The sequence below is a fragment of the Falco punctatus genome (genome assembly GCF_963210335.1).
Source record: "Falco punctatus genome assembly, chromosome: 1".
Taxonomy (NCBI): domain Eukaryota; kingdom Metazoa; phylum Chordata; class Aves; order Falconiformes; family Falconidae; genus Falco; species Falco punctatus.
In genome coordinates, this window is record NC_137580.1 from 22950658 (window position 1) to 22977195 (window position 26538).

Here is a 26538-nt window from a genome sequence, read left to right on the forward strand (position 1 = left end):
CCCCGCCGCAGCGCCCCCGCATGCGCAGCGCGGCACAGGGCGCGCCGTGGCCTGCGAGCGTCGCGGCGCTGTGACGTCACGCGCGCTGAGGCGGGAAGTTTCGAAAGGAGGAAGGGGACACGGCGGCCGCTATTGTCCTGCGCCTCTGCCCCGGGTAGGTGAGTGAGACTCGGCTGTCTGTTGGGTCCCTTCAACCCAAGAGACGATCCCCGGGATCGGGGGGTTGCTAACGGTGGTGGGTGTCTACGCCGGGAGGGGCGAGCTTCTGCGGCTGGGCTCGCTCCAGGTCAGCGAAACTTATGGGGGTGCGGCCCTGCGTCAAACACCGCCGTGCTGAAGGAAAAGCTTGTGGCTGGTGGGCTGAAAACGGCTTACCGGGCCTGCCTCGGCTGTGTGGAGAAAGCGGGTTTTGCACATCCGTACGAATGTGCTAGCGGCGCTCTTGTTCATCCCCGTTCCCATGGTATTCCGTTTTCAGTTAAAGTAAGCGTTCGCATTCTTCCAGCTGCTTCTAATAGCTAAAGGAGCAATTCTCTGACCTTTAAGGGTGTCTTTTTCCAAGGGTTTGCACCTTGCTAAACACCCGGGAACTGCCAAGAAGGTGGCAGCTGTAAGAAACGGTGTGAATCTCTCTCCTTTCTTAATATAAACTGTTTTTTACTAATTCACTGTCTTAAGAGTAGTGCACAGTCTTACCTTGTCTCCCCGCGATACTTTCCATTGCAGTGCTGTTAATGGATTGAACTGAGGCCGCAAGCGCAGATCTCCAAGTGCAGATACAAATCACAGTACTGATCAAATATTATAAGACTGTATGTACAGCAGTAAGTCACAGCTTCTGGAGATGTGTTGTTTTCATAATGATTTGTTCCCAGTTTCATTGCCAAAGGTTATATTAAAGGTTCTTGTGATCCAACTTTAAATAATGGAAGAGGCTTGATTTCATGGGTAACTAGGTTTGAGAGTCAGTTATCTTTAAGATGAATTAAGCATGCATGATTAAGTCCAGAGTCAATAAGCTTGTGACAAAAATATTCTGTTAGTAGCTTCTGTGGTATTTTTTTTGCTGCAAGTAAACGTGTAGGATAATTTGTTAATTCTGAATACCAATGTGATCACTGGAGTTTGAGAGTTACCAGCTGTTCATTTAAATAAACTAATTCCCCTGACAGAGAATATGTTGGCATCTGTATAAAAAAGCAATTTTTTACCAGTAGTCTTTCTCTTAGCTTATTTTCAAGGTTTCTCTTTAAAATGCCCACATCAGCTATACCCCATTGTTTTGACATTGTCTTGCATCTAGCACTCTTCTTTTGAGGAGACAAAAACCCAACAGTGAATGGACATCTATTTTTTTTTCTTCACATTTTCTTCACAACTGTGGTGGTTTCTGAAGGTTTCCCTGTCTCTCAGGCTGTATGAAGATGTGAATATTTGTGAAATAAGCTGTTGGATGACTGTTTTGCCAAAGCAATGGCTTCTCAAGAATTTACTGTGAGTCTTAATGCTGTGTACGATTAAGTAGAAATAAACTAAAAGATGCTGTAGCTGCTGTATTATTTAAACATTGTCTTTCTTACTATTATTTCAACATTTTACACATTTAAAACAGGTGTTATATACTCACCAAAAAATGAAAAAATCAAAAACGTGGCAAGATGGAATTCTGAGGATTACAACTGGCAGAAATAAGGTGAACAACCTGGATTTAATACTGTTTGATTCAATATTATCTGCCACTGCTGGACTGTCAGTGGCAATCTAGTAGATCTGCAAAATAAAATTAGTTATTTAAAATTCTATCTTTTCATTGCAGGCTATCTTGTTTGATGATAAAGGACGATGTTTGGAGAGTATTTTTTTGAAATCTCAGGTACGTTTTGTTTGGAGTTTTGTTTTTATGCTTGATTGTGGTTTGTGTTTCAGGAAGCGTTTCAAACTCATTTGGTAGCTAAGGCAGTACTTTTTCTTATTGTGTATATGAAAGTCTGCTGCAATGCAAATAGTGGAAAACAAAAATTTATTTTTTGCTGTTTATTGATAGGCCTTTTTCCAGAACCCGTGTAGAGGTTTTATGGAATTTTATTCCTATTGGGTAAAAGCAGTGTGTTACCGTGATATATTAAATAAGTATAACTTGAAACTAAGTGCTAATGTATTCTAGTATTTTGTATCTTTTAATCTAATTATTTATATGGCAGCTGTGATATACTGGGTATACATTTCTGAATTTTTTATATGTAAGTATTTAGAAGACTGTGTATTTGCTTGTTATTTTTCTTATGTAACACTCACGTACACACTGCTGCTTTCTCTTTTCTAGGTGAATGCTGGAGATAATTTAGAAGGTGAACGATATTTGATCACAGTGGAAGCAGTAAAAGTGAATGAAAAATCTTTTGAAGATCAGCCAAGGAAAGCAGAAGCTCCAGCAGTGGATAGAAATGGTGTAAAACCTGGTGTTCTGCCTCCACGACATCTGTCTGTTGGCTTGAAAAGGAAGTTTACAGTAAGTCTTTGTTTCCAAAGTTATATCTGATATTAACATGCATTTTAAAAGACAAAGGGCACATCTTTTAATGAATGGTAAATAAATAAATAGTCTTCCTGTATTTTTGGAACTGTAAGCCGGAACGTGTTACCAGTAGCTATTTTTCTTGGAGTTTACTAAGTCTGTTTGATTTAGCAGGACTGCTGTTGCAGAGGTTGCACTGAAAATCACAAAGGCGTGAGATTATTTCTATCCATCTGTGGAACAGTCATGTGCTACATGACTAGAATATATTTTATGAAGTGTGCCCTATTGTCAACATTTGATTATGTGTTGATTATGTGAAAATGTGAAGTTGATTTCCAAATAAATTAATTTAAAATTTCTCTCCTAGGGTTTCCAAGGGCCACGCCAAGTTGGAAAGAAAATACTAGCGATGGAAGACGGATTAAAATCAACGACGTTACCTTTATCTAAGCAGTGTCAGGGTACTTTGCCATCCAAGTTTTATGTTACCTCTCCATTATTTTCTACAGTTTGTAAGAAGGATACAGAAACAAATATGTTTGCAGACTTTCATGAAGATGTGTGTACGGGTAACGATACAGAGCACATGTCTGTCTCCTCACTGCTTTCTGCTCCGTTTCTTGACAGATGTGAGAAGGCAGAGAAGCAAAACTCTGATCAGTCCATTGTGAAGCCAGAACCTTCTCAAATTACTGGGGACACCAAATCTAGTAGTCAGACAGCTGGTCACAGGGCAGCATCAGGCAACATAAGGAGCACAGCACAGATAATTGCTCTTTTGAAGTCTAAACCAACGCAAGGGTGCAGAGAGCAAACATCCGCAGTCACAGAATGCCTTTCTAGGTTTCAGGCATCAGGAAACACAGGTAGCTTACATAAGAAGAGCACAATCCTGCATGGTTTTTCAGGCAACAGTGCAAAAAGGCTCATGCAAAATATTCAGGACCTGCCTTTTACGAAGGGAACTGTAAATGATAAAAAGGAATGGAATGCTGAAATGCTTCTAAATTCAGCTGAACAACCTTGTGTTAAAGAAGTCACAAGACATGACAAAGAGGCAGATAATTTAAGTCACGACTTACAAGATCCCTGCAATACAAATAGTTGCTTCCTACCTGAATCCATTGTAAGTAGAATGAGTGACAGTCAGTTTGTCCTATCCTCAGGTGATCTTTCATGTTCAGCAAGTCCAATCACCTCTGAAAAAAACCACTCCAGATACAGAGGACGTTCAGTGACTAGCAGTCCTAAGGAGGATTCATCTGTGAAGTTGCAAAGTGAGCTTCAGCCCAGACAAAATCCAGGAGAGCCTAGAGATCTGCAGCTCTCTGAGGACTTAACATTGACTGAAACTGGAATTGTAAAGGAGGAATTAAGTACACATGGCAAAGACTGTGGTCTGGAGGAATTAAGTACACATGGCAAAGACTGTGGTCTGGGTGAACAGATGATGGAGGTTAACTTCAGTCTACTGGAGGCTTTTGATTTTAATGACACCAACAATGAAGACCTGTGTGAAAGAGATGTGATTAAACTCACTGAAGGAGTCATGCTTTCACAAAGTCCAGATTTCTTAACAGAAGATGATGTAGCACAAAATGCTGCACTGAGGCTTCATTCTTGCTGTCAAGTAGTGACGCACAGTAAAAATGGAGAAGTCAAATGTTCAACATCTGATGGAGAGAATGATGGAAATCCCTGCGCTGGGGTTATGCCATCTCAGCTTTGCAACAGCGATGTCGGCGATACAGGGACAATTGCAGAAGACTCTGCAAACCAGACCAGATTTGAAGTGGAACTTTTGGATGATGGATGCAACATAAAAGAAATTAACGAAGGCCAATTAAGTACTGAAGGCACAAACAAGAAGGATCTTGATGGCTGTGCAGTGTGTACCGTTAATGGCATGTCACAGATAAAAAGCAAGCACTCTGATCTCTTTCCTGGAGACGTAAATGTTAATGAATGTCACCCTAAACTGAGTACGTTTGAGAAAACTGGAAGTATTTCATGTATTTCTACCAGCAGAATAACTTCTGCAGTGGACAAAAGGACCGAAGATGATGTTATACAGCTTGGATGCCTGAAATCCCCAGATGTTGATTTAGAACGCTTCTGGGGTACTAAGACTGATGACATTAAACCAGGTAGTCCTTTGCTGGCTTTGTCACAAAACTTAGATCCTAGCTATGGCTCATTCCAATATATTGCAGACCACCAAGACGTGTTTGGTGTTTCACATAGGGAAGATGCTTTAATTTCCAGAAGTTCTGTCTGTCCTTTAGGAAAAGGCCATTCATCTTCACACGAAACAGAAATAGATGAAAATGACTTTGAAAGTTTAGAGAGCATAAATGCCTCTCAGGAAGCCTGCAAAGGTGAAAGAATAGGAACGGATTGCCTGAAATGCATGGCAATGGCTGACAATTCATCAGATCTTCCTGATTTGGTAAACAATATCACTCTTCTAAGAGCTTTGACTCAACATAGCACAGCATTAGAAAGCTTACAAAAGATTGAGGAAAATAATAGCACATTCTATGAAGCAGAGACTTCTAAAGAGATACTTGAACCCCTTGTGAAGGCTAAAGGTTAGGTCAGCTTCTATTTTGAAGTGAATTCTGTATGACTATCTGTTTGACTGTACTCTTATCTCTCCTGCTAGGCAATTTCTGTTCAAAAATCGTACTTTTGGAGTGATGCATTATGAAGGTTCCATCATGCAGTTTTTAGTATTTAAAGCAACAATGCAGCCTTCAAGTCTGTGTCTTTGCTTGCTTTAGTTCAGTTAAATCCTAACTATGCAATTATTTGCATGGGTAAGGTTTGCAAGCCCAGTAAATATTCAGATGTTTGCATGTAGAAAGAATACTATAACTGTAACTTACTGTGCCTTTCCATCTTTTGTAGCTATAAAACAGTTTATGGAAATACCTTACTCAGAAAGTATACAGGCATCTTCCGGTTCATACTTTGATTCTTCTGGCCTTATGGTAACCAATTTTTGACTACATATCTATCTGTACAAGATAAATTAATTTTCTACCAGGCTTATTGAATAAAATTAATGGTTTATGAAACTATAGAGGTTGAGCTAGTAATTGCTTAGAGGCATTGACAAGGAAGTTGATAGAAAACGGAAGATGTCCTCTTGTGGACCCTATTGCCAATAAATGTTCAGGAGGCCTGATGTATGACAAACTCAATGCAAATTGTAATATTTAGTTATGTTTAATATCACATTAATAGTGTGGTGGTGCTTCTTCCCTACCCCATTATCTTTTACCATTCCTTTTTCTTTCATTATCTTTTTGACTGTAGGCTTTCTAGGAATTTTAGCACTTGAGTCGAAAAACGCTGGCAAATCTGTTTGTATCTGATGATTTTTGTCCGGTGCTATTAACAGTCTTTTTCTTTCAATCTGTCAAAGTGAAAGAAGATTAAATTCTCTTTTTCCTGACCCATGTGAAAAGCAAATGTAATTTCTTATCCTATTATGGATTGTTCTGGCTTTCAAACAAAAAGGTTGTAATTTAAAATGCTTTCCCTTGTATAAATACAAGATATTTTTTAGCTTAATTTTAAATGGTTATTGAATTACTAATTAGCTTTTGATACTTCTGTATGTAGCCCAACTGTGTGGACAATTTATTACAGAAAACAGAGGCATGTATTCTACCAGCAGCAGCAGCAGCCCAAAGACAGCCTTGGACATCTGACTGCCAACTAAAAGTATGATTTCTGTGGAACTGAAATATAAATAATACTGTTTCTTAAATTTCAATTCAGTGGTTTACTATTTGCCTTATGTTACAATAAGGCTTAATAGATATTTAAGCAATCTCATAATGGGCTTCTTATCACTTTTTAGTACATTTTTCTATGGGAGGTTTTCCACTGAGAGTTTTAAACTCAAATTTTACAGTACAAATAAGAAGACCCAACATGCTACATCAGAACATCAATTTTCTGTTCACAGATTTGTGCGAAAACTATTGCTGCTGAGTTGCAAGAGTGCAAGAGAAAGAAAAAAGCATGTTTTTTTTTTCCTTTTCTGCACTTTCCAACAATTTTTTTTTGTTGTATGCATGAAAAGCACCTTCATTGACTGTAGATAGTTTCAGAACAGTACTTATTTTCAGTTAATGATAATTCCATCATATTGTGTAGCCTGTTGTGTTTCAAGGGCACCAAGTAAAAGGATCAGCAGCTAGTGAGATAATGTTGAGAGCTCCCAGCTCCCAGCTAGGATGGCAGCAGTACCAAGATAATACAGAGTTTGCAGCTGAGAGATTTTTGTCACCCCTGTTTTCAAGCAATTATGTCTTGTCTGACTTCAGAGAGGTAAAACAATTTTTTCAAAGTTACTTTTACTAACATTAGTGCAAGAAAGTACCCTGTCTATGTAGTATGAAAGAGAGTTCATTTTTAGAATACCACAATCATATCAAAATTGCTAAGAACTGAACATAGTGCTTTGTGGTTAAAACTTGAGTTAGACAATTATTTTTACTTATTTTTACTTTTCTTCGCCATAGGACTGTGCATTTGTAACTTTTTTTTTCACTTTGAAAAATGTACATTGCCATACTGTGTGATAGTAAACAGAGAGATTTCTTCTAGAGAAAAGTGGCAGAAAGCTTTTATAATGATTGTTTCCTAGTGTTAACAGTGTAATATTCACCTCAGCTGAATTTGAAATTTGGCATAAAATTGTTAGAGAGTTCCAAAGCAAGGGCTAAAATTTCCTTCCCTGGATTATGATTCTGTTCCTCCTGGACACAAAGAAACATGGCATGTAACATGAAATAGAATATTTTTTTCTAATGCAGTTTTCTATATTTCAGTATTTCAAATAATGGAAGAAAACAGATTTTTCATTTTTTTTTTATTTCCAGAATGGGCTAGAAATACTGAAGAATGATGTTTAGGAATAAGATGATATTTAGGAGTAAGATTCACATAAAGGTAACATTTATATAGAGGATGAACAGTTTAATTTCTCACAAGTTTTTGAATGTACTTTTTTGGTCAAGTCTCCAGGTTCAAGAAGTCCTCATGAGGGTGATATCAGAGAAGAGAATTTTGAAAAGCAGTCTAATGTTATTGAAGAGTCAAGAATAGATCAGTCCCGTAAGTGAAAGTAGAATGACAGCAACTGGCCTCACAACAATGTTCTGCGTGACTCCTGTCCTTCCTGTATTTTTCCTAGCGTTGGCATTGAATATGTATTCTGAAGTTCTACCACGGACAATGTCAGACTCAATTTCACGTTCTGATTTGAGACAAACACAGTGGACTTCGTGGGAACCTGACAAGGTGTGAACTAACTGTCTCCTCTAGATCTTTTTGTGGGTTTATTTCCTGTGTGTTCATGGTAGCAATTCCTTATTTTTGAAACTGTTTGGTCTTAACTCTGAGAGACATTTCAGTTGTTTAGAACAGTGACAGAATGCATAGTGACAAAAGAGCTATAATCAAGGGTTTTTTTCCAGTCATTCACTTGACATGTTAATTCTTCATCTGTAGGTGATATCATCAGTGGAACTGACTTCCTCGCTTAATCCAGACTCTACGTTTTCTCCAGCTTCAGGAAGTGGGGAAACTATTGGAGACATGCAAGAGCCTCTGATACACAGGATGTTGCCAAGTAAGTCAGAACTTCGAGATTTTTTTTTTTTTCCAGTAAGAAATTATAGTTTGTAATTGCACTTCACAATATTTTTTTCTGGAAAATCTCTCTGAGGGTTTTGAAGCATAGTGAGTTGCACTATAATAGACAGTTGCCCTGGCTGCTTCGTTGCTGAAATACGCTGAGGTGTGTCTGGGTAACTGGAGTTTGATTTGTGCTTGTCACATGTTTTTCATAGAGGAGTGTGTTACATTTTTAAGCACAATTTTAAACAGCGTTTTCCAAATCAGCTGAAATAGCCTTGAATTCCATGCCCCACTCCCCCTTCCCCAATTATATTCTCCTGGAAGAGAGCGATTTTAATTTTACAAAGAAAAATCAGCTTCTAGTTTGGGGGTGGGGGTGAAAGCTGTAAGCTAAACTTTTAGTTTATATTAGTGTTTTCAGTTATTTACCTGCTTTTAGTTTTCTTCCATATTCAGCTGTCATCTGGCCCACTTTCAGTTGACACCTATCAATGACTGTCTTATCTATAGTGAACTTAGTCAAACACAGTTTTGTGGGTGATCTTGGAACAAGGAGCAAATGTGAAGCTGGCTGTTTTCCAACTGGCAGCTGTCACTGATCTGCCAAGAATGTCAGATTTATGACCTCTAAAATACAGTAACATTTAAACAATTTCTACCAAATGTTTTCTTTTATACAAATAGAGTGCTTAGAAATGTGTTCTGAATACAGGGATTTAAGTATATTGAAAGAATCACAGTTTAAATTGCTCATGTGGTATGGAAATTTAGTGTGGTGCTGCGCAGGCATGATACAAAGACATTGCCAATTAGAAGACAGGATGTAAAAGAGAATTTAGAATTCTTTCCTTGTCTTAGTTTTTTGTACGTCTGTAGTTTAATGTACCATCCATACTTCTACAAGTTGCTTGTAAGATGTATTTGCCCTACAGCACAGGAGAAATCCAGCTATCCAGGGGAATGCAACCTCTCAAGATTCAAACGCCCAGTTAAAACACGAGCTCGAGTTCCGTTTGTCAGTCTTCCTGCCACTGAGAAGGTTCCCGATGCAGTTTATCCAACTGACAGTGAGGAGGTCCAGCAATCTTTTGAGTCTTCAGTAGTCAATTTATGCAACGAGTCAGCGGTATTTCCTATTAGTGCTTTTGGCCCTGGGGACAGAAATTATGAAACCTCTGTGTTTGGAGAGTATACGGAAGATGAACAAAGGGAGTTTGTACAATCAGTATTCCCTAATTTGACTTCACAATATAGACAAAGCAAGTGGCTAAAATATCAAAACATGGCTCAGTGTGACTTGATAGCTCAAAATAGTGATGATAGCGAAGTGACTGATGACATCTGTGCTGAGAATGTCCTTGGAATGCTGCTGGGTGATACAGGAGAGAGCAGTGCCATGAATAAAAGCGCTCCGGGCTCTGCATGTCTACTGACAGCAAAGAGCATGCTTGATAAATGCTGTGTGAATACCAGCAAGGAAGATTTCATTTCAGAGAGGAAGTTACTTTCTCTGCACTTAAGTCAGACACCTTTGGCTGAAGCAACACAAAAGGTGTTAAGTCATCTGAGCTGCTACACTGTAACAGGATACAGCCAGGTGTGTAACTGTTCAAGCAAATACAGTTACAAGTGACAGAGACACATTTTTCTGGACAAAGTAACTGCTTTTACGTGATTTTCTGCAAGATACTATCAGTATGATTGGATGAAATGTTTCTGCATACCTAGTAACTCAAGAGAGTCTTAGCTGCAGAACAGCAGCTGTTAATGTGTATTGCATACAGTGCCAGATTCAGATTTTTAATCTGAACGTTGATAGCAGGAGGATGAAATAAGCTGTTGGGCTGTTTTGTCATCTATAATTGGTCAGAACGTGTTTTCAAGAACTGTTTTTCTTAATTGTGAAATCGACATTGTTTTAATTATCTCTGATTTTAAAATATTTTAAATTTCTTCTGTTTTAACTGTGGTAAAGTAAGTTATGGCATTGAATAAGCACCTAAAAAATTAGCACAACTGATTATGACCAGTAGACTGTCTCAAACAAATGGAGTAAATTGGAAAAAAACCCCACCATACCAACCACAAGTAGTTTTAAAAGTTGTTAAATGATTGTGTTTAAGAGTTAATGCAAATATTAGATTTCTCCTCTTTATTTTTTTGACACAAACTTAGAATGCTGTGTTTTCTAGTTCTTTAAAACTGTACAGTAAAATATTCATGTGAAATATGTGGAAACAAATAGTATATTTCATATAGACACTAGTATACACATTGTGTGTATATATGTAATTATAATATATATTAACGATAACTCTCTTCATAAGCTTTTTAAAATCCAGTATATACAGTTATGATGCCCCCTGCAGCATTGATAGGTGGAAGAACTAGCTCGATGGCAGGCACAGGGATAGCTTGTAGTAGGCACACTTTCCCCAGAGCTCTCTAGTCTGGTTCTTCCTTCCATAGCCTTGTACTACCTTTGCTACAGTCTCATCTGATTAATTTATTTCTGTGCAGAAATAGTGTTAGAAACAGGGTTTGTGTGCTCCTTCCCTGTGTCCAGTGCTCAAAACGTGATTTTGAATTATATAATTTACTCTAAAGCCTTTGAAAGTATTACCTGTGTTAGTGTAAATGCAGGCTGTTTGTCAAGGAGCAGATTTTAACTTCATGGTACATCCCAAATGGCAGTCCGAGCTCTATATTGTAGCTCCAGGTATACTTAATTTTACTCCTATTGGCAGTCCGGTTGAATTACGCTCCTGTATTTACAGTTAACAAAATCTGCAAACATTTGTGGTGAAGGGATTTTGTATTTTGCTTTTAGAAAACTGATTCTTCATTGACAATCTTCATGTTGAAGCTTCTGGTTGCAGAATGAGGCTCCAAATTGTTTTCTATTTAGTTGTACTTACTAATGAGGGCACAGTATATAAAAGCAAAAGAAAAGGAGAAGGAAAATGGATAGGTTTTGGTGTATCTGCATAGTAGCTGTTTATCAAGTGTTGTCTCATTCAGGGTTTTGCAAGTTTTAAAGGGTTTATTTTTCTGCTTTATAGGACATAACAATTTCTGAGTTGTCTTTTCCTAATGTGGATAAAGTAAAATATGCTGATCTTCCTAAAAGAAAGATTACCATACCAACTGTTTTTGAGTCTCATGTTCACTACAAACAGATTTTTAAAGCTGCTCTGACAGGTATGTCTAAAGACCATGACATGTAAAATGCTGTCATTTTTAAACTGAAGCTTCACAAAGCAGGATGAGAGGGAGAGAGATCATCAACATCATCTGTTGGAACAACTCTGTGCATTTGGTTTTGGACATATATGCTGAAATATATTTAGTCTATACCCAAATGCTAAGACAAACCAGTACATTTCTGTACAACTATGTAACCTTGCGACTGTTTAGCGGTCTTTAGATTCCTATCTAAGCTTTTCATTTTTTAACATTTAAGTATATCCAAACACTAAATAAATGTGATTGGAATGAAAGTAGGGCAGTTAGAACAAATTAATTGCATGTGCAATATTTGAATTTTGCAAGTCATAGTTTATTTTGGGGCTCATTAAATTTTTGATTTAAGATTTGGGATTGAAAGGTTCAAGTGAAAATGTATTTAATGTTGTGTGCTTGTGTGACCATTTTAAGGTTGTACTAATTATTTTTTTATTCTCCTTTCTATGTTAAGAGCAATTAAACATAATGCTATTTGAGTTGTCACAAAGATTACACAAAGCTCTTTCAAAAGTGGATATATCATTTTACACATCATTGAAAGATGGGCAAAGCATGAGCAAAGAAAGCTGTGTTCCACTCTGCAGTCACATGCGTCCTGCTAAGCTTGTTATGGTTAAAAAAGAAGGTCAAAACAAGGTGCTGTTCATTCCTCATTTGTTTACAGTTTTGGGTGTTCATTTGGGTTATAGACTGCATTGTGCAAACAATTACAGGGTAATTCTGTATGATTTACAATTGCAGGTTCAAGTGATGTGTTCCAGAGATCACTTAAGATCAGTTGTAGTGTATCCACTAGTGTCCAGAATTGTTGATGTAATAGTTTTCTCCATACAGAAACAGCTTTATGTATGTAGAGAGAAAGACCTGAATTTATAATTTTCTAGGTTATATGGGATTTCTGTAAGGTATGAATACACACGCTGTCTTCAGATGGCGAGTCCTGGGAACACATTTGTATTTTGCAGCCAAACACGATGAAAACACGGGTGTTTATCTGATTATTTCTGTAGCAGTGAGTACTGGTCCATTGCTTTACTTTTTTGTTTCTCCTTGTTTGTTTTAATGTGCTAATGGTCTTTTTTGTTTGCTTTTTCCCAGGGTCGTTTGTTCTATACCTGTGATGCCCCAAAATCTGAGCAGTGTTTGTTTTTCAAGTGGATAGAAGATGTGAACCCCTCGCAGATAAAATCCAGACCTAGTGCAGTGCTTCATGATATGAAAAGTGTTGGGACATACCTCAGAAGTCAAAAGATTGCTCTCTATGAGGGATGCCAGCTCTTGGTGAGGTATTCTGAAACGCTATGTGCTTTCCACAAATGCTGTGTGAATTACAGGATTTATAAACAGTCCAGTAGCTCTGGATTTCAGTAGCATTTAACAGACACTTTCACTAACAATGTTTAAAGAGGCCACAGTTCTGTGTAGAAATGTGAAAGCCCGATTAGTGAAGGAATAATATTCACACCAACGGCATTTCAGGTTGGCATTCTTCAGCAAGAAGCAAAACTGCTTACCAGCAACTTGAGCAATTGCTTGATGAAATCCCTTAGAATTGTTGCATTTGAATTACTGCTCCTTTAATCTTTTGTAAGAGTATTTGATTTGTTCTTTTAGTGATTCTAATTTTAATGTTAAAAATCCTGTGTGGCTTAACTGTAGGGGAAACAATTGAATTATGGCTGAATATGAGAGCAGTATTTTGTATTCAGGATAACTGTGTTTAAAACTTGGTAATGTAAGACGATGAACAGCCACCAAGATCTGCGCCGTATAGTTTGGTCCAATCTGTGGAGCTTTCTTCTTTTGATGATGAATCCAAAATGTGCCAATCATTTACATACTCTTTCTTAAAATTATAATTTAACAGGAAAGCCTTTGAAGTTCAAGCACAGCGGTGTAGTAAGTTCAAGAAATTTATGAATACACCTGATAGATTTGATGGTGATTCCAAAAAAAAGTTGTACCTCAAACTAAGTAAAAAGGAGCATTATTCTTTCTATAGCAAAGGTAAGCAAACCTTAAGCATCAGAATTGTCTATGTCATGTTGTAATCTAAAGAGAAAAACTGAATCCTATTTTTAAACTCTTGACAACCCTGATAATTCAATTCTCATTTTAGAAGGGCAACAAAGTATCTTATTAATTAGTTTAACATTTACAATAAAAGACTATCTTAGAAAAATGTAAATTCTACATCCTTGGGTTTAGAGTATATTAAATCGATGAATCATGAACTTTTGAGAAAGCCCAATATTCAAATAGACGATATTTAAGGAAAACTTGATGTAAAAATTGGTGTTTCAGTAGTTGTTGCGTACCTCTTCTAAACTATTAAAATGTCACAAAGTTGGACATTCAATGATTTGATCCAGATAGTCTCAATAGTTTGTTTCACTTCAGTAATTTTTTAATTCATATCCATATGGTCATAGTTTGTTCACTTTGCTGTTGAAAATTATACGAAGGAAATTAGGCAGAAACAAATGTGTTTGTGCACAGTTTATGTTCAGACTGAAATGTTCTAAGACATCAGGGGGTTGTAACTTCAAGTTCTGAAACTCTGCATGGGCAAAACTTTTACTTGTGTATGATATTTTTTTTAATTGTTTTTGTTACAGGTAAAGATATATGCACCATTATTGCTCTTAACTTAGAAATCTCCCGTGCTGTGCTCTGCAATTTAAGATATAGGAATAGTGTAGCAAGCTTTAGTTTCATCAGATATGCCAAATAAAATGGAACATTTGCATGCTTCAGTATGTGTTGGTCTTGACAGGGAAGGGAAAATGTACATTTATTTCAGTACTTGTTATTCTTTGGCAAGTCTGGTTAACTAGATTTGTAGTATACTTCAGTGATTTGTTCCAAATACTCTCAAAATTGATAATGCTTCAGATTTGTCGGAAGTCAAACACTGCTAAGTGCACCAGGAGAGAACTTTACAGTTACCCTCAATATCAGACAGTAAATACTGGAAGAATTGCAAATTATTTATTCATTCTTTTAGAGCTGAACTAAGGCTTTTTTAGGGCTTTGCAATAGCCCCTGCTTTCATATTAAAAGTTGATTAATTTGCAGCATAGTAAATGCTGAGCAATTTTGTCCAGCTTCATTTTCTTTGAAAGGCAGCAGTAGAGGAAGCTTATGAGACTCTATATTTTTTTGACAGATGATATTTGGGTTGTTTCGAAGACTTTGAATTTTGATCCTCTTGATACTTTCATTGCAAGTAGTGCTTTCTTTGGACCATCCTCCAACGATGAAGTGGAATTACTACCACTGAAAGGCTACTGTCCCTCAAACTGGCGATCAAATAGTGAGTTCTGCACCAAATGATTCAGAATTGCAGGAAACTACTGTCGAGGGAAAAATTTGGCCAGCAATGAAGGATGAGATTAGAATTTCTGAAATCTAATACATGCTTTTAGTCACAGTATTTTTTTCCTTGTATTGTTGAATATGTGATTTGAATACAGTACTTAATGCAATTAAGCCTGCAAAGTATCTAGTAAGAAATTCTAAATGGGTGATAAGAAATGAAGATAATATAAATAATGTAGTAAATAATACACTGTAGAATGCAAGTTGACTGTCATAGCATAGGTAGCACGAATATGTTGTTACTGTCCTTGAAAAACAAACAGAAATCCCAAACAACTCACCATGGAAAATTTATGTTTATATAAAAATCCATCTATTAAATCTGTGACTTGGCTTTCCCAACCTTCCTTTCTGTGCCTTTGTTGCTATAGTCTAGAATGACTAAAATTTTGGTCTTTCAGAATTCAGAAAAACCAAATTTGTCTAGTTTTAGGTTTTTTCAATATTGTATTTTAAAAAGAAAATATTACTAAACCTAGCACTGATGGTTTTTAAAGAGCTGCTGATTTTTTTTATTCTTTAGGAAGCTGTTCCCAACTAAATTGCAGCTGTCCTTCTTTTTGTTTTTAACATGTTCATTCTGGGGTAATTTTGTGATATTTTGTCATCAGTGCTTTGCAAACAGTAAGGTTAGTGCAGAGAGAAACAGAGTGTGGCTCTGCTATAGATGCCACAGAAAAATGACAAATCTGCTGCCAAACATGATGCAAAAGTTTCTTATTTTTGCTGGTGAATTGAGCTGAAGTCCTGGCTTTGTCTTGTCTTTTGTTGTTGTTGTAAAAGAAGGAGATAAAGAATGTTTTATGTAGTCATTCTGAAGCTAGTAACAATATACCTTTGCTTACATTTTTTTAATGCAATGTGAAAATTGTGTGCTTTGATCACAAAAGGCAGGTGAATTGAGTGTTTTAAGTTAACAAATTAAGTCTTTTTAGGCTTTCTGTGTACTCCTTAGGGAGAGAGTTCCTGCAAGGCAGAATTCAGTGAGCCTACATTAAACTCCTGTTCTGAATTACATTCAGAAGACCAAAAGCTACGAAAAAAATAATACAGGACAACACAAGTTCTTTGTGGGCATACATGCTATCAAAATCATGGACTTCAAATACAATTGGAGGTGGTTTTGTTTGTTCCCTGAATGTTAGTTGCAGGACTGGATCTCTCGAGCAGTCAGTCTGGAAGAGTTAGTACGCAGCTTTTCAGTCAATGCTGTTGAATTCAAGGAATTTTATTTTTTCTTAATAAATTTTGGTCCTAACTTTCTCTGTGTTCATAAATACAAATTATTTCATAATTCTATAACGATTGCAAAACTAAACCCATAAGTTGTATGATAAGAAAGCTTTAAGTAATGTTTGGTTGTTGGCAGTGATAACAGCAAAATAGAGGTAGGTGGGTTAGTAAACATATCAGAAACCTGTTACTTAAGTAATGCCTGAGTCCCAGAACCTTAGAAAACTGGGAGTGAATTCAGAAAAATATAATTGAATACTTGTTCTGTTCTTATACTCTCCCCTAGGCATCCACCTCTGTACAGCTGGGAAACAGGCTAGATGGAACTTGAGTCTGGCCCATTGGAGGTGTTCTTATGTTCTTGTCTTTTTTTAAGAAAACATTTGCTTAGCTATTGTGATACAGATGGTATACATAGAAAATTCACTTCCTAAATTCCAAAGCTTTTTAAACATCTCAAGTGTTTCTAAAATGAGTAAGGATTTTTATTTATTTAAGCTTCCTTCCCAGAAGGTTCCTAATGTCGGAGTCAGAAATACTTCAAAATAACACACCTTTAAAAGAAGGGCTAATAGGTCTCTCCTCATCCATTATATTTAGTCAGACATGGTAACAGGGTTAACTTTGTTTCTGTTACAGGAGGCTAATTACTCTTTTGGCATTGTGTAGTTAATTTATCTAGCTGATCTGAAATTTTGGCTGATTTCATTTTTTCCTAATTTTATTTTTCTGTGGCCTTTTCAGTGATTGTTCATGCCTTGCTGGTTTGTAATGCTAGCGGTGAGCTTACAGCTTTAAGGAATATGGAGGAGCACTTCAATCCATCTACGTTACCACTAATGCCATATCTATTAAAGATGTAAGTTACTCTTTCAGTGATACTGTGAGCGTATAGTATGTCAATAGGTACAGAAGAAAGCCCCACAGAAATACTTTTGAGTTTGTCCTATTAAAAAGTAGATCAGAAAAAGTACAAGGCATGAACTGCTGACAATGCAGTTTTCATTTATGTGGAAATGAAAATATATCACTTGCTTAACTCTAACTTGATTGTAAGGTTCGTTCTTAAAACTTAACCTGCAGCCCACATTTTACAACCTACAGATTTATTTTGGCTATTATGATGACTATTAGGCTGCTAGCACAGTCACTCAGTGAGCTGTATTATTAATGTATATGTTTCACAGGGCTTCAGTGGAACTGGTTTTCCTTCCAAATTTTAGAGTAGTTTGACATAACACCTAAAAATAAAGATGTTCTTGGAGAATCAGAGCAATATAGGGATATTTCCAAGACTGCTTATGATTCACTGTATAAAACAAGTAATGAAATGAATCCCTGCTACCTCTGACTGCATTCTTCTACCACTCTTAATTCTGTCAGTATCGTGGCGTTGAAGTCAGTCAGATTGAAAGCGTTAACATACAGCAAGAACGATAAACCCCAAAAGCCTGTTTTGTATGGTCCAGCTTCCACCCAGGGAAGTAATAAAGGGTAGGAACATACGGCCCAGGTATATGTCAGGGTGCAGGGGGCAGGAACTTTTAATTTTCAGCTGTTAATCATAAAGCCTCAGCATTTCAGTGTCAGGCAAGTAGGAATATCAGAACCACGAGAGGAAAATTATACATAATGCAGTATTATACCACAGCTTTTGACCGCTGTATTTTTCTTAGGAATTTTCGTTCTGAAAATGCTACTAATAGAGTCAACAAAAGAAAATTTATTCCACCTGCCATCAACATGAAACGCACAATGAAGTATGGACCTGTCAGCACTGAAGTGGCAATGGAACTAGCTAAAAAGATGATTCAAACGTTCTTGTTGAACCCAGATCAAGCTACATCACTGATTCGGATAGCTCAGATGATGACCTCATGTGAAAATCTCAAACCAGTGGAAGAACACCAGATCTTGCCTATCACAATCATACATGGTATATAGTAAATAATTGTGAAATTTTCTGTTGTTGTATCTTTGCAAAAATGCTAGTTAATATGTAATGCCAGTGTTAGTGGAATACCCCTGAATTCTATCAGTGATGAAATAGTAAACGTCTTTCCTTAATCATATATTCACAATTCCAGGCAGACTTAAGGGGAGATTCTTATGTCTAGGTAAATGCTGACTTATTTTAAATGCCGTGCAAAAGATGAGCTTGAATAAACTGCTTCTGTGTATGGAATATACTTTTAAACTCTTCTGTACTGCTGCTGTCCTCACCTACTTTGTGCATTTCCTGAAAATTCGTTTCTTGGATGAGGCCCCTCTGATAATGGCCATGATGTTATAACATCCATTCTATCAGCACAGAGCTTTTGATCCTTGATTTTGCATTCTGCCTTTTGCAGAATTTCACATAAATATGGAGTTCTTTCCTAGCACAATCAATACAAAATATTAGAGTTACTTAGTGTCTTCTCCTTATTTTTTTTATATTAAACCCACTTTTTGTCACGTATCAGCTTTGCTAAATTATCATATAATTTCTTTTCTGTTACGCATTATTCCTTGCTGGTTAATACTTCATTTTCTCTTTGTTTTATCTCTTTTCAACATGTAGAAAAAGGCTAGTAACATCTTAGTTCAAAGATTATATTTTTTTTAAACAGTATTGAAAAGCGGTTACCATACAAATATAAGTTTTCAGATCCTGTCAAAGTAAACACGTTGACAGTAATGATACTTTTAGTACAGCTACCACTAGACTTAAATTGCCTGAGCTTTTGTTAGGTTATCAGGCATATTAATCTAGTTAAAATTATAGTTGTTAAAATAATTATCTCTCAGATTCCTTATTATTCTGTACCCGTAGACGTGGTATTGAGGGATGTGCATGCAGATACTTGTATTATTTTAATGTATTGATGAGACTCCTTAGCAAGTAATGCATGTATTCAACCAGAAAATTTTGGAATTTAGCTTCCCCTCCTCTGTATTTTTTTGTAAATTCACTGCAGGCATTAAATGCGAAGTGTAAGGCAGCTGGTTGTCCCTGAATACTTAGTGCTGCTGAAGCAAGCACATGGCAATGTTTGGTCAGGAATCACAGCATACTATTTCATAAGATAAACTTGAGTTACAACAATTGATTAAAACTGTACTTTCTAGAAAAATTTCACTTGTACCTTTGTCTTTTTCTTCCAAAATACCAGGTGTTTTTGGAGCTGGCAAGAGCTATCTGCTGTCTGTTGTGATTTTGTTCTTAGTACAGCTCTTTGAAAGTAGTGAAGCTACCAAGGGTCCAAGGCCAGCTCAGTGGAAACTTCTGATTGCTTCTTCCACTAATGTTGCCATAGACAGGATACTGCAGGGGTAGGTTACTGAGATTTTTACAGACCGTTCCAAAAACAATAGTGCATTTATATGATAAAGATAATTTTGTTGATATTTCCGGTATAACACTTAAAAAGGATTGCGTTCTTTCCCTAGAAAGTGTCCCACACGGGCTTTAATTTTACCCTTGCTCCTCTGCACAGCACAGATGTTAAAAGACTGTAAGGATAGCTGCATGAATTTACATGAGACTAATATTGGGCTCTACTCTCATCAGATTTACTATTAAATCGTGGCAGAAACAGTATTGCTCAGGAATCTTTAGGTATTAGTAGTAGGGGCAGGGAAAGGAGGGGATGGAGGGAGACACTGAGTCAGACTTGGGAAGCTTCAGCATGAAGCTAACATGAAGTAACTTGTGGTTTGGAATGATAGAGGAGGGAAGGGAAAGTACAAATGGAAGACTGTTTATGAGAGCAGAATCACAAAGGCATTAAGCATTTTTGAGACTAATCATGATGAGGTAATTTACTTTGATTTACTTGAATTGTGGCCTGAGTTACTTCATCTGGTTAATCGCAGAAGTTTGTATTCTTTGGTGTGTCCATTAGCCTTTTTAGAACCAAGCTTAAATTTTTCAAAGTTTCTTTTTACATTTCTGTAATGTGTATCACCTCTCTTTCTTCAAAGTCTACTTGATCTTGGATTTGAGGATTTTATCAGAGTGGGAAGTATTAGGAAAATCACCAAAGCAATTCTTCCTCATAGGTAAGAATCTTATTCTTTGAGGGATGTGAAGCAATTCTAAGATTCATGATAGTATGCATGCTGTAAAATTACTGTTTTGAAGTCATTGAAAATGTGACTGTAATAGGTGTATCTCAGAGTTCCCAGTGCCCCGCACAGTGGAAATTTTTACCTTGATTTGGGAATGTCACTTGTAGCAGAATAAAGCTAATGCTTTTAAACAGGAAGGAGTAGAGGAGAACAAATAATGTCAGTTACAGATTTGGGAGTTTACACAAGGAGGAAAAGCAAAACGGACAGACTTGAAATAGATACATACTGCTGTAGTGATAAGAACTAGGAGGAAGTAATCACAAATTTAATGTTCAGAGAATTAATGGTAACAACTCATGAGTTCTGTACTACTTATCCAAGTTATCTTTGTTACAGTGTTCTGGGGTTTGTCTGTTAACTACAGACAAACTACTTACTAAAAGTAAGCAATCTACATAGTACTTTCAAACACAATTTGAGAGAACAAAGTTAAGTTCAAGATGAATAAAGGTAAAGTTTCCATTCCTGGGTGTCGGTACCATACCAAGGGTATAAGAATGAAAAATTTCCCATAGTTCTACTCCACTCTCAAGTCAGCTGTGTACTTGGAGAAGTCATGTATTACATATATGTCTCTGGTTGGGATGGTAGGGTTTGAGCTGATGGGATAAAGCTATCATTTACTTCATTTAATTAAACTTTTAATACCTGGTTTAAAACAGGGATTATACTAGTCTGTCTCAGCTGGATTCAGGATAGGTTAGTACGTTGTTGTAAAGTACTGGTGTGGATACAGTGTGATTATTTTTCTGTATTGGGTGCTGAAAGCACTACTATTTTTAATCCTTGTAATGCATGTTTCAAAATCTTTTTGAAGTTTACATGCTGGCTCAGGAAACGATAATGAGCAGTTAAAAGAGCTGCTTGCTCTCATGAAAGAAGATTTAACTCCAACTGAAAAAATGTATGTAAGGAAGAGTATCGAGCAACATAAACTGGGGACCAATAAAACTATACTACAACAGGTACAGTCAAAGTGACGGGATGGGAAAGTGGGGATTCGCTGTGTCTTATCCACAGGGCCCAGCAAATGGAAGCTGGGAATCCCCTCTCATACTTGCCAAGCTCCTAGTTCTGAAAAATAAAATTAATATTGGGACTAGGATGGGTTTGACTCTACAGGTATAGCTTAGTGTCTTAGCTGTGTATGACTTCTGAGTTGAACATGCAGTTCCTGTTTAGTAATAGAAGACAGAAACCCTTTTTGAACTTTATTGTAATCTGATTTAATATTATCAATCCTAGTTTACAAGAGGGGGAGAGTAAAAATTCTGAGCACAGCTACTCTGCGGCTGTCATCCTGAAACAAATCTGTGTTGTCATAAAGGTAAAAGATAAGGACTGAGCTAAACCTATCCTAGAGTTGAGTATCAACTGCCAAGAAAACTTCAAATGTATTTTAAGTAACTTTTCATCCAACTATTACCTTTTAAGATTTAAGACTTCCTGTAGAAAAACCTTCTCAATTTCTGTCTTTCCAGTTTTGTTTTTTCTCCTTAGACCTAAACTCAAAAAATCCCAGCTTGTTGTAGAGCAGTCGTAACAAAGCAGATCTGAGCAATCTGAGTTTCTTGTGATTTTTTCTTAGTGGTCATTGTGGTTGCTTTTGCTGCTGGGGCTCAGAAGTTTTGAAGAATTGTTTGATCTGAGCTCTCTCTGTACCAGACCAGATCTAGGTATAAAATACATGAATCTGTGAGTTATTCTAATGTGTAAACACCCTGAGCATGAGAAATGGTAACTCTGGGTTGATCTCTATACATACACAGTGCCTTTTAACTGGAAATCAGAATATAACTTTTTGAGATCCAGTGAGTCTACTACACAGCATGCAGTAGAACTGCTAGAAATTAATTTAGGTGTATTCTATGTCTGAAGGTATCTATAGTTGTGTACTGCACAGAGATTAACTATTAAATGATCTTAACTTTTTGTCTACCCATTTTCCCCTCACTAATAACAAAGGTAAAAGTGGTTGGAGTGACCTGTGCTGCCTGCCCGTTCCCTTGTCTGAATGCTCTTAAGTTTCCTGTAGTGATGCTGGATGAGTGCAGTCAGATAACCGAACCTGCTTCTCTCCTTCCTATTGCAAGGTACAGCCTTCCTTTTGTGTTTCAGCAGAGAAACTTTCAGTTAGCAATGATGCAACCTCCAATAACTGCCAAACTTACACATCTTTTTAAGACCATGAAGTCCAAGGTCTCAATTTAGAAAGTAAGATGAGTAATTTTTAATTGAGGCCTGCTCTTCGGTGCCTTCCTTGAGATACCATGTTATTTTACCTGTGGAAAGATGGTGATGGAGAAGGGAGCCCAATGGAACATCATCTTTAGAACTTTTTTTTTTTTTTAACATTCTTATTTAGGTTTCAGTGTGAAAAGCTAGTCCTTGTTGGAGACCCTAAGCAATTACCGCCAACTATTCAAGGGTCTGAGAGTGTTCATGAAAAGGGATTGGAGCAGACTCTCTTTGACCGGCTTTGCTTAATGGTATGTACTACTCATACTCACTATGTTTTTAGTAAAGACGGAGGGTGAAACTGCAGGTCACTGAAGTCACTGGAAGAGTTCTGGTTTAGATATCGGAGGACCAGCAGATTCCATTCTAGTGCATTTCTCTGTAAATGTCATTTTCACAGTGCATGGAAATTTAAGCATAACAAATGTAAACCAAGAATGGACTGAAAAACAGTGACAGATTCTGCCTTCTGATCTCTTTGTGCAGTTTTCAATTCAGGTAGAAGAATCAGAGGCTATGTATTTGTTCTAGCTTCTGTTGAAGTGATTGTATGAAGGTTAAGCCAGCTTACTGCAGGAATTTTTTCCACTTTCTTGTTTGACCTAGCTTTCATTGTAAAATATTTAGTAATTATTTTTTCTAGTCACACTTTCTATATAATAATTTTTTAGGGACATAAAACAATACTTCTTCGGACACAGTACCGATGTCACCCTGCTATTAGTGCCATAGCCAACGAGCTGTTCTATGAAGGAAATCTGATAGATGGTGTTTCCGAGAAAGACAGAAGTCCTTTATTGGATTGGCTTCCAACACTATGTTTTTATAGTGTTAACGGGGTAGAGCAAGTAAGTTTTTAAACACTTCTTATATAAAAAAAGTCAGTGCTGTAGTTTTTCCTCCATACTACTTCTTTCTTGCATTCTGCTGTTTGTTAGAGCTAACTAAGTTGAAAATAATCTTCCCTGTTTCCAGATTGAAAGAGACAACAGCTTTTATAACATGGCAGAAGTTCATTTTGCAGTCAAGCTCATCCAGGCTCTAGTTGCAAGTGGAATAAAAGGATCTGCAATTGGTCTGATTACTCTTTATAAATCACAGATGTGTAAGGTTTGTATAATGTACCATCAATACAACAGTTTTCTTAAGTGTATTTGTTTATTCTAAACAAAGGCTCCATTTCAACTAGGAGGAGTCAAGTAGAAGTGAGAAACAAATGCTGGATAGGTAGACTAGATACTAAAAAAAAAATAATCTGTTTTTTCCTTTAAAATTAGTCAAAATATTTTAATCCAAACATGATTAAAAAAAATACATCTTTCCATTTGTTTTCCTTCCACATGCATTCCACCTTCTTGGAAAACTGGCAAATTAATTTTCATCAATGAATTAGGGGGTGTTACAAACTGGTATGTGTTACAAGGACGGGTAGCAGAGGCATCTGCTTAGCAAGGCTGCAGCTGTACCTCACCTAGTCATCCAAGGCATGACATGGGCTGCTGGGATAAGTAAGCGAAAGCGCTGGTTGCCACACTGAATGCACCAGTATTTTGTCAAATCCAGGTTCACTGCATGTATTTTCCTGTGATTAGCTGAGGCTTTACTGTCATTGCAGTCGCTAGTTTCTTAGTTCACATCTAGTGCAGACTCAAACTTAAGTGTGTTCACTCGAGACGAGTTACTGACTGTGAGTAGCATAACTCATCACCATCCATATTCATTTATCTACAGACTCAGAATTTGCTTAGCGACATACACTCTGAGGCTTTTGAACTTAAAGCTGTCCAGGTGTCCACTGTAGATGCATTCCAAGGAGCTGAGAAGGAGATCATTGTTCTGTCGTGTGTAAGAACAAGACAAATTGGGTTCATAGACTCAGAAAAGAGGATGAACGTTGCACTGACGAGAGCAAAGAGGCACCTGTTGATTGTTGGAAATCTGGCCTGTTTAAGTAGGAACAGACTGTGGGGAAGAGTAATTCATCACTGCAAAGGTAGTACTTTCTTTTCCTGTATTTTTGAAACCCTGCAGCTAATCTTCTTTAATTAAACTACGTAATACATTTTATAGTGTATATATACTATATAGTCTATATAGTATGCATACTATATGAACCAGTACATTTATTATATATAAAATATAGTATACTGCAGGAAAATGCAGGTATTTGCAAGTGTGCAAGCTGCATGTTTGCAATTTTATCTGCAAACTGGTTTTATACTTCAAGGGTATTTGTTAATCAGTAATGAGACTTCTTTGTTTGATGCCATCAGATAGCTACACAAAGAGCACACTCGTATGGAGAGTTAAAGCCCACTGCTGCATTTCTAGTCCTTGCCCAGTTTGCTTTTACATAGTAGACCCAGACAAAACAAGTTATAAAAAAATTCTTCTATACAGCAGTATTTCTGAATGGATAGTACTTAAATATAGGAAAGAAAAATGCGTAACACCCTTTTTGCAATAGGGGCTTACCAGTTTTGGAAGATAAATTTTGAGCTGCTAGGAAAAAAAAACAATCCTATTGGAGATCAGCTGACTCTACAAAGTAATTTCTGATTGCTTTGTTTACAGGTCTGGTGAATATGTGTGTTTTATTGGACCACAGAGGGAAACAGAGTTTTTGAAAATCAGTTTTTTACAGTTTCTACATCTTTGCTGTGAAGATTACTGTAATGGAGTATTTATATTTGAAAGCGAATCCTGCTTAAAAAAAAACCCACACACACCCTCCCCCCCAAAAAAAACACCTTATGGTGCCAGTCTCCGCCCCTTGCAATTTTGCTAGAAGGTGTTTACAATGCCTGAACAGCCCCAAAGTTGTGTGCATCTCTCTCCTAAGAGAAGTCAGAGTTTCCTGCTTCGTTAGCACTTGAATTAGTCCGCTTTGAAATGGGCGGTTTGTATCTCAAAGCATTAGTTACATTTAATCATAAATTCTTCCATGGAGGTTTCCTTTGACCTAGAGAAGGGAGAGATGGAATAGCGTCCAACTCCTTGAAGTACATTCAATAAACTCTGGCTGGATCTGACTCCCCAGTACTCACGGAGGCTCCCTCATTAAGGGGCACATCCCTTTTTGGAGCAGGTGGGCCCTTACCTTAGCAGATAGTACAAAGGGAGTGCTCAGTCTCTAAAGCAACTGGTAGTGAATTACTGCAAGAATAGGTACCAGAAGAGTAATTATTTTATTTACCTACTTGGTTGACCTCCTTCAAAGGAGGCATCTCGTTAACAGTTGCACTCTGAAGAACAGTTTTCAAAGTAGAAATATTAGAGCCATTTGACAGGCTTGGGGAAACAGATGTTTGCATCACCAAAGACTAGTTACATGATAAATGCTGTAAAGTGAGATATAATTACCCTGTTTATGTTGCTTTTAGGATGGGAAAATGGATTGCAACATGCAAGCCAGTGTGAGCAGCAGCTAAATGAAATTCTTACGTGTTATTTGGAGAAACGGGAGGAAGAAGCACAGAATAAGAAAAAGAAAAATTAAAATGTATGGCAGTTTTCTGAAGAAAAAATAAATTGTGTGTCTATAACAATTACCAGAATGATTGCAAATCTAGTATTTATAATAAATGTAAGAATTTTTTTGTTTGTATCTCAGTGCACTGATACTTCTGTTTTGACCCCTTTTTTGTGACTAAAAATAAATAAAGTTGACTCTTACCTGCTTGATAATTGAAATCCTTTTATGCTTACAAGGTACCTAATTGTATTCTTAGTGTTTCATTATTCTTCAGATTAGATATATGTAACATCATATCATAGAGCAATTCTTGTCATCTTGTATATTTACAAATCAGTCACATCTAAGAAAGACTGTAGCTGAAACAATGAAAAAAATAAATTAACACAAAGTAATTGAGTCAAAGAAATATTACATGTCCTTGGTCTGTGAAAGGTTTGGATGTCAACAAAAAGAAATGAGAACCAATGACCTGTATCTAGATTTTTTTACAGGTTTTAGGATAAGATCAGTCAGCTGTGTTTCAAAACTACAAAAAAGCTGAATGATTTTGGTTTAGAAAAAGACTGCTATTGTGTCAGAAACGCTATGACAAGAAAACATGTTCATCATCTTTAACACGGCAAAAATTTGTTTGTAGGCTGTGTCAAAGCGCATAGAAGAGGCTCAGTGA

General features: G+C 36.9%; 1 protein-coding gene across 9 annotated transcripts; it reads left to right on the plus strand.

Moving 5' to 3' along the window:
* The first annotated feature begins 31 nt into the window (after nucleotides 1-31).
* ZGRF1 (zinc finger GRF-type containing 1) lies at nucleotides 32-26071 on the plus strand. Of its 9 annotated transcripts, XM_080373661.1 has the most exons (31): nucleotides 32-158; nucleotides 727-824; nucleotides 1304-1494; nucleotides 1613-1693; nucleotides 1817-1873; nucleotides 2324-2509; nucleotides 2886-4665; nucleotides 4804-5109; nucleotides 5429-5511; nucleotides 6149-6250; nucleotides 6689-6862; nucleotides 7555-7651; nucleotides 7731-7837; nucleotides 8048-8168; nucleotides 9109-9773; nucleotides 11239-11377; nucleotides 11874-12058; nucleotides 12521-12708; nucleotides 13290-13429; nucleotides 14592-14738; nucleotides 16781-16895; nucleotides 17713-17972; nucleotides 19192-19351; nucleotides 20003-20080; nucleotides 20970-21117; nucleotides 22118-22245; nucleotides 22518-22641; nucleotides 23062-23238; nucleotides 23366-23500; nucleotides 24122-24383; nucleotides 25774-26071. In XM_080373661.1, the coding sequence occupies exons 3-31, from the start codon at nucleotides 1474-1476 to the stop codon at nucleotides 25887-25889; spliced, it is 6282 nt and encodes a 2093-aa protein (XP_080229787.1). In that variant the 5' UTR covers nucleotides 32-158; nucleotides 727-824; nucleotides 1304-1473; the 3' UTR covers nucleotides 25890-26071. The 9 variants fall into 9 exon arrangements, with proteins under 9 accessions (XP_080229787.1, XP_080229785.1, XP_080229791.1 ...); XM_080373659.1 differs by having other exon boundaries at nucleotides 2886-5109; nucleotides 6176-6250; XM_080373665.1 differs by lacking the exon at nucleotides 4804-5109 and having other exon boundaries at nucleotides 6176-6250.
* Nucleotides 26072-26538: the final 467 nt, after the last annotated feature.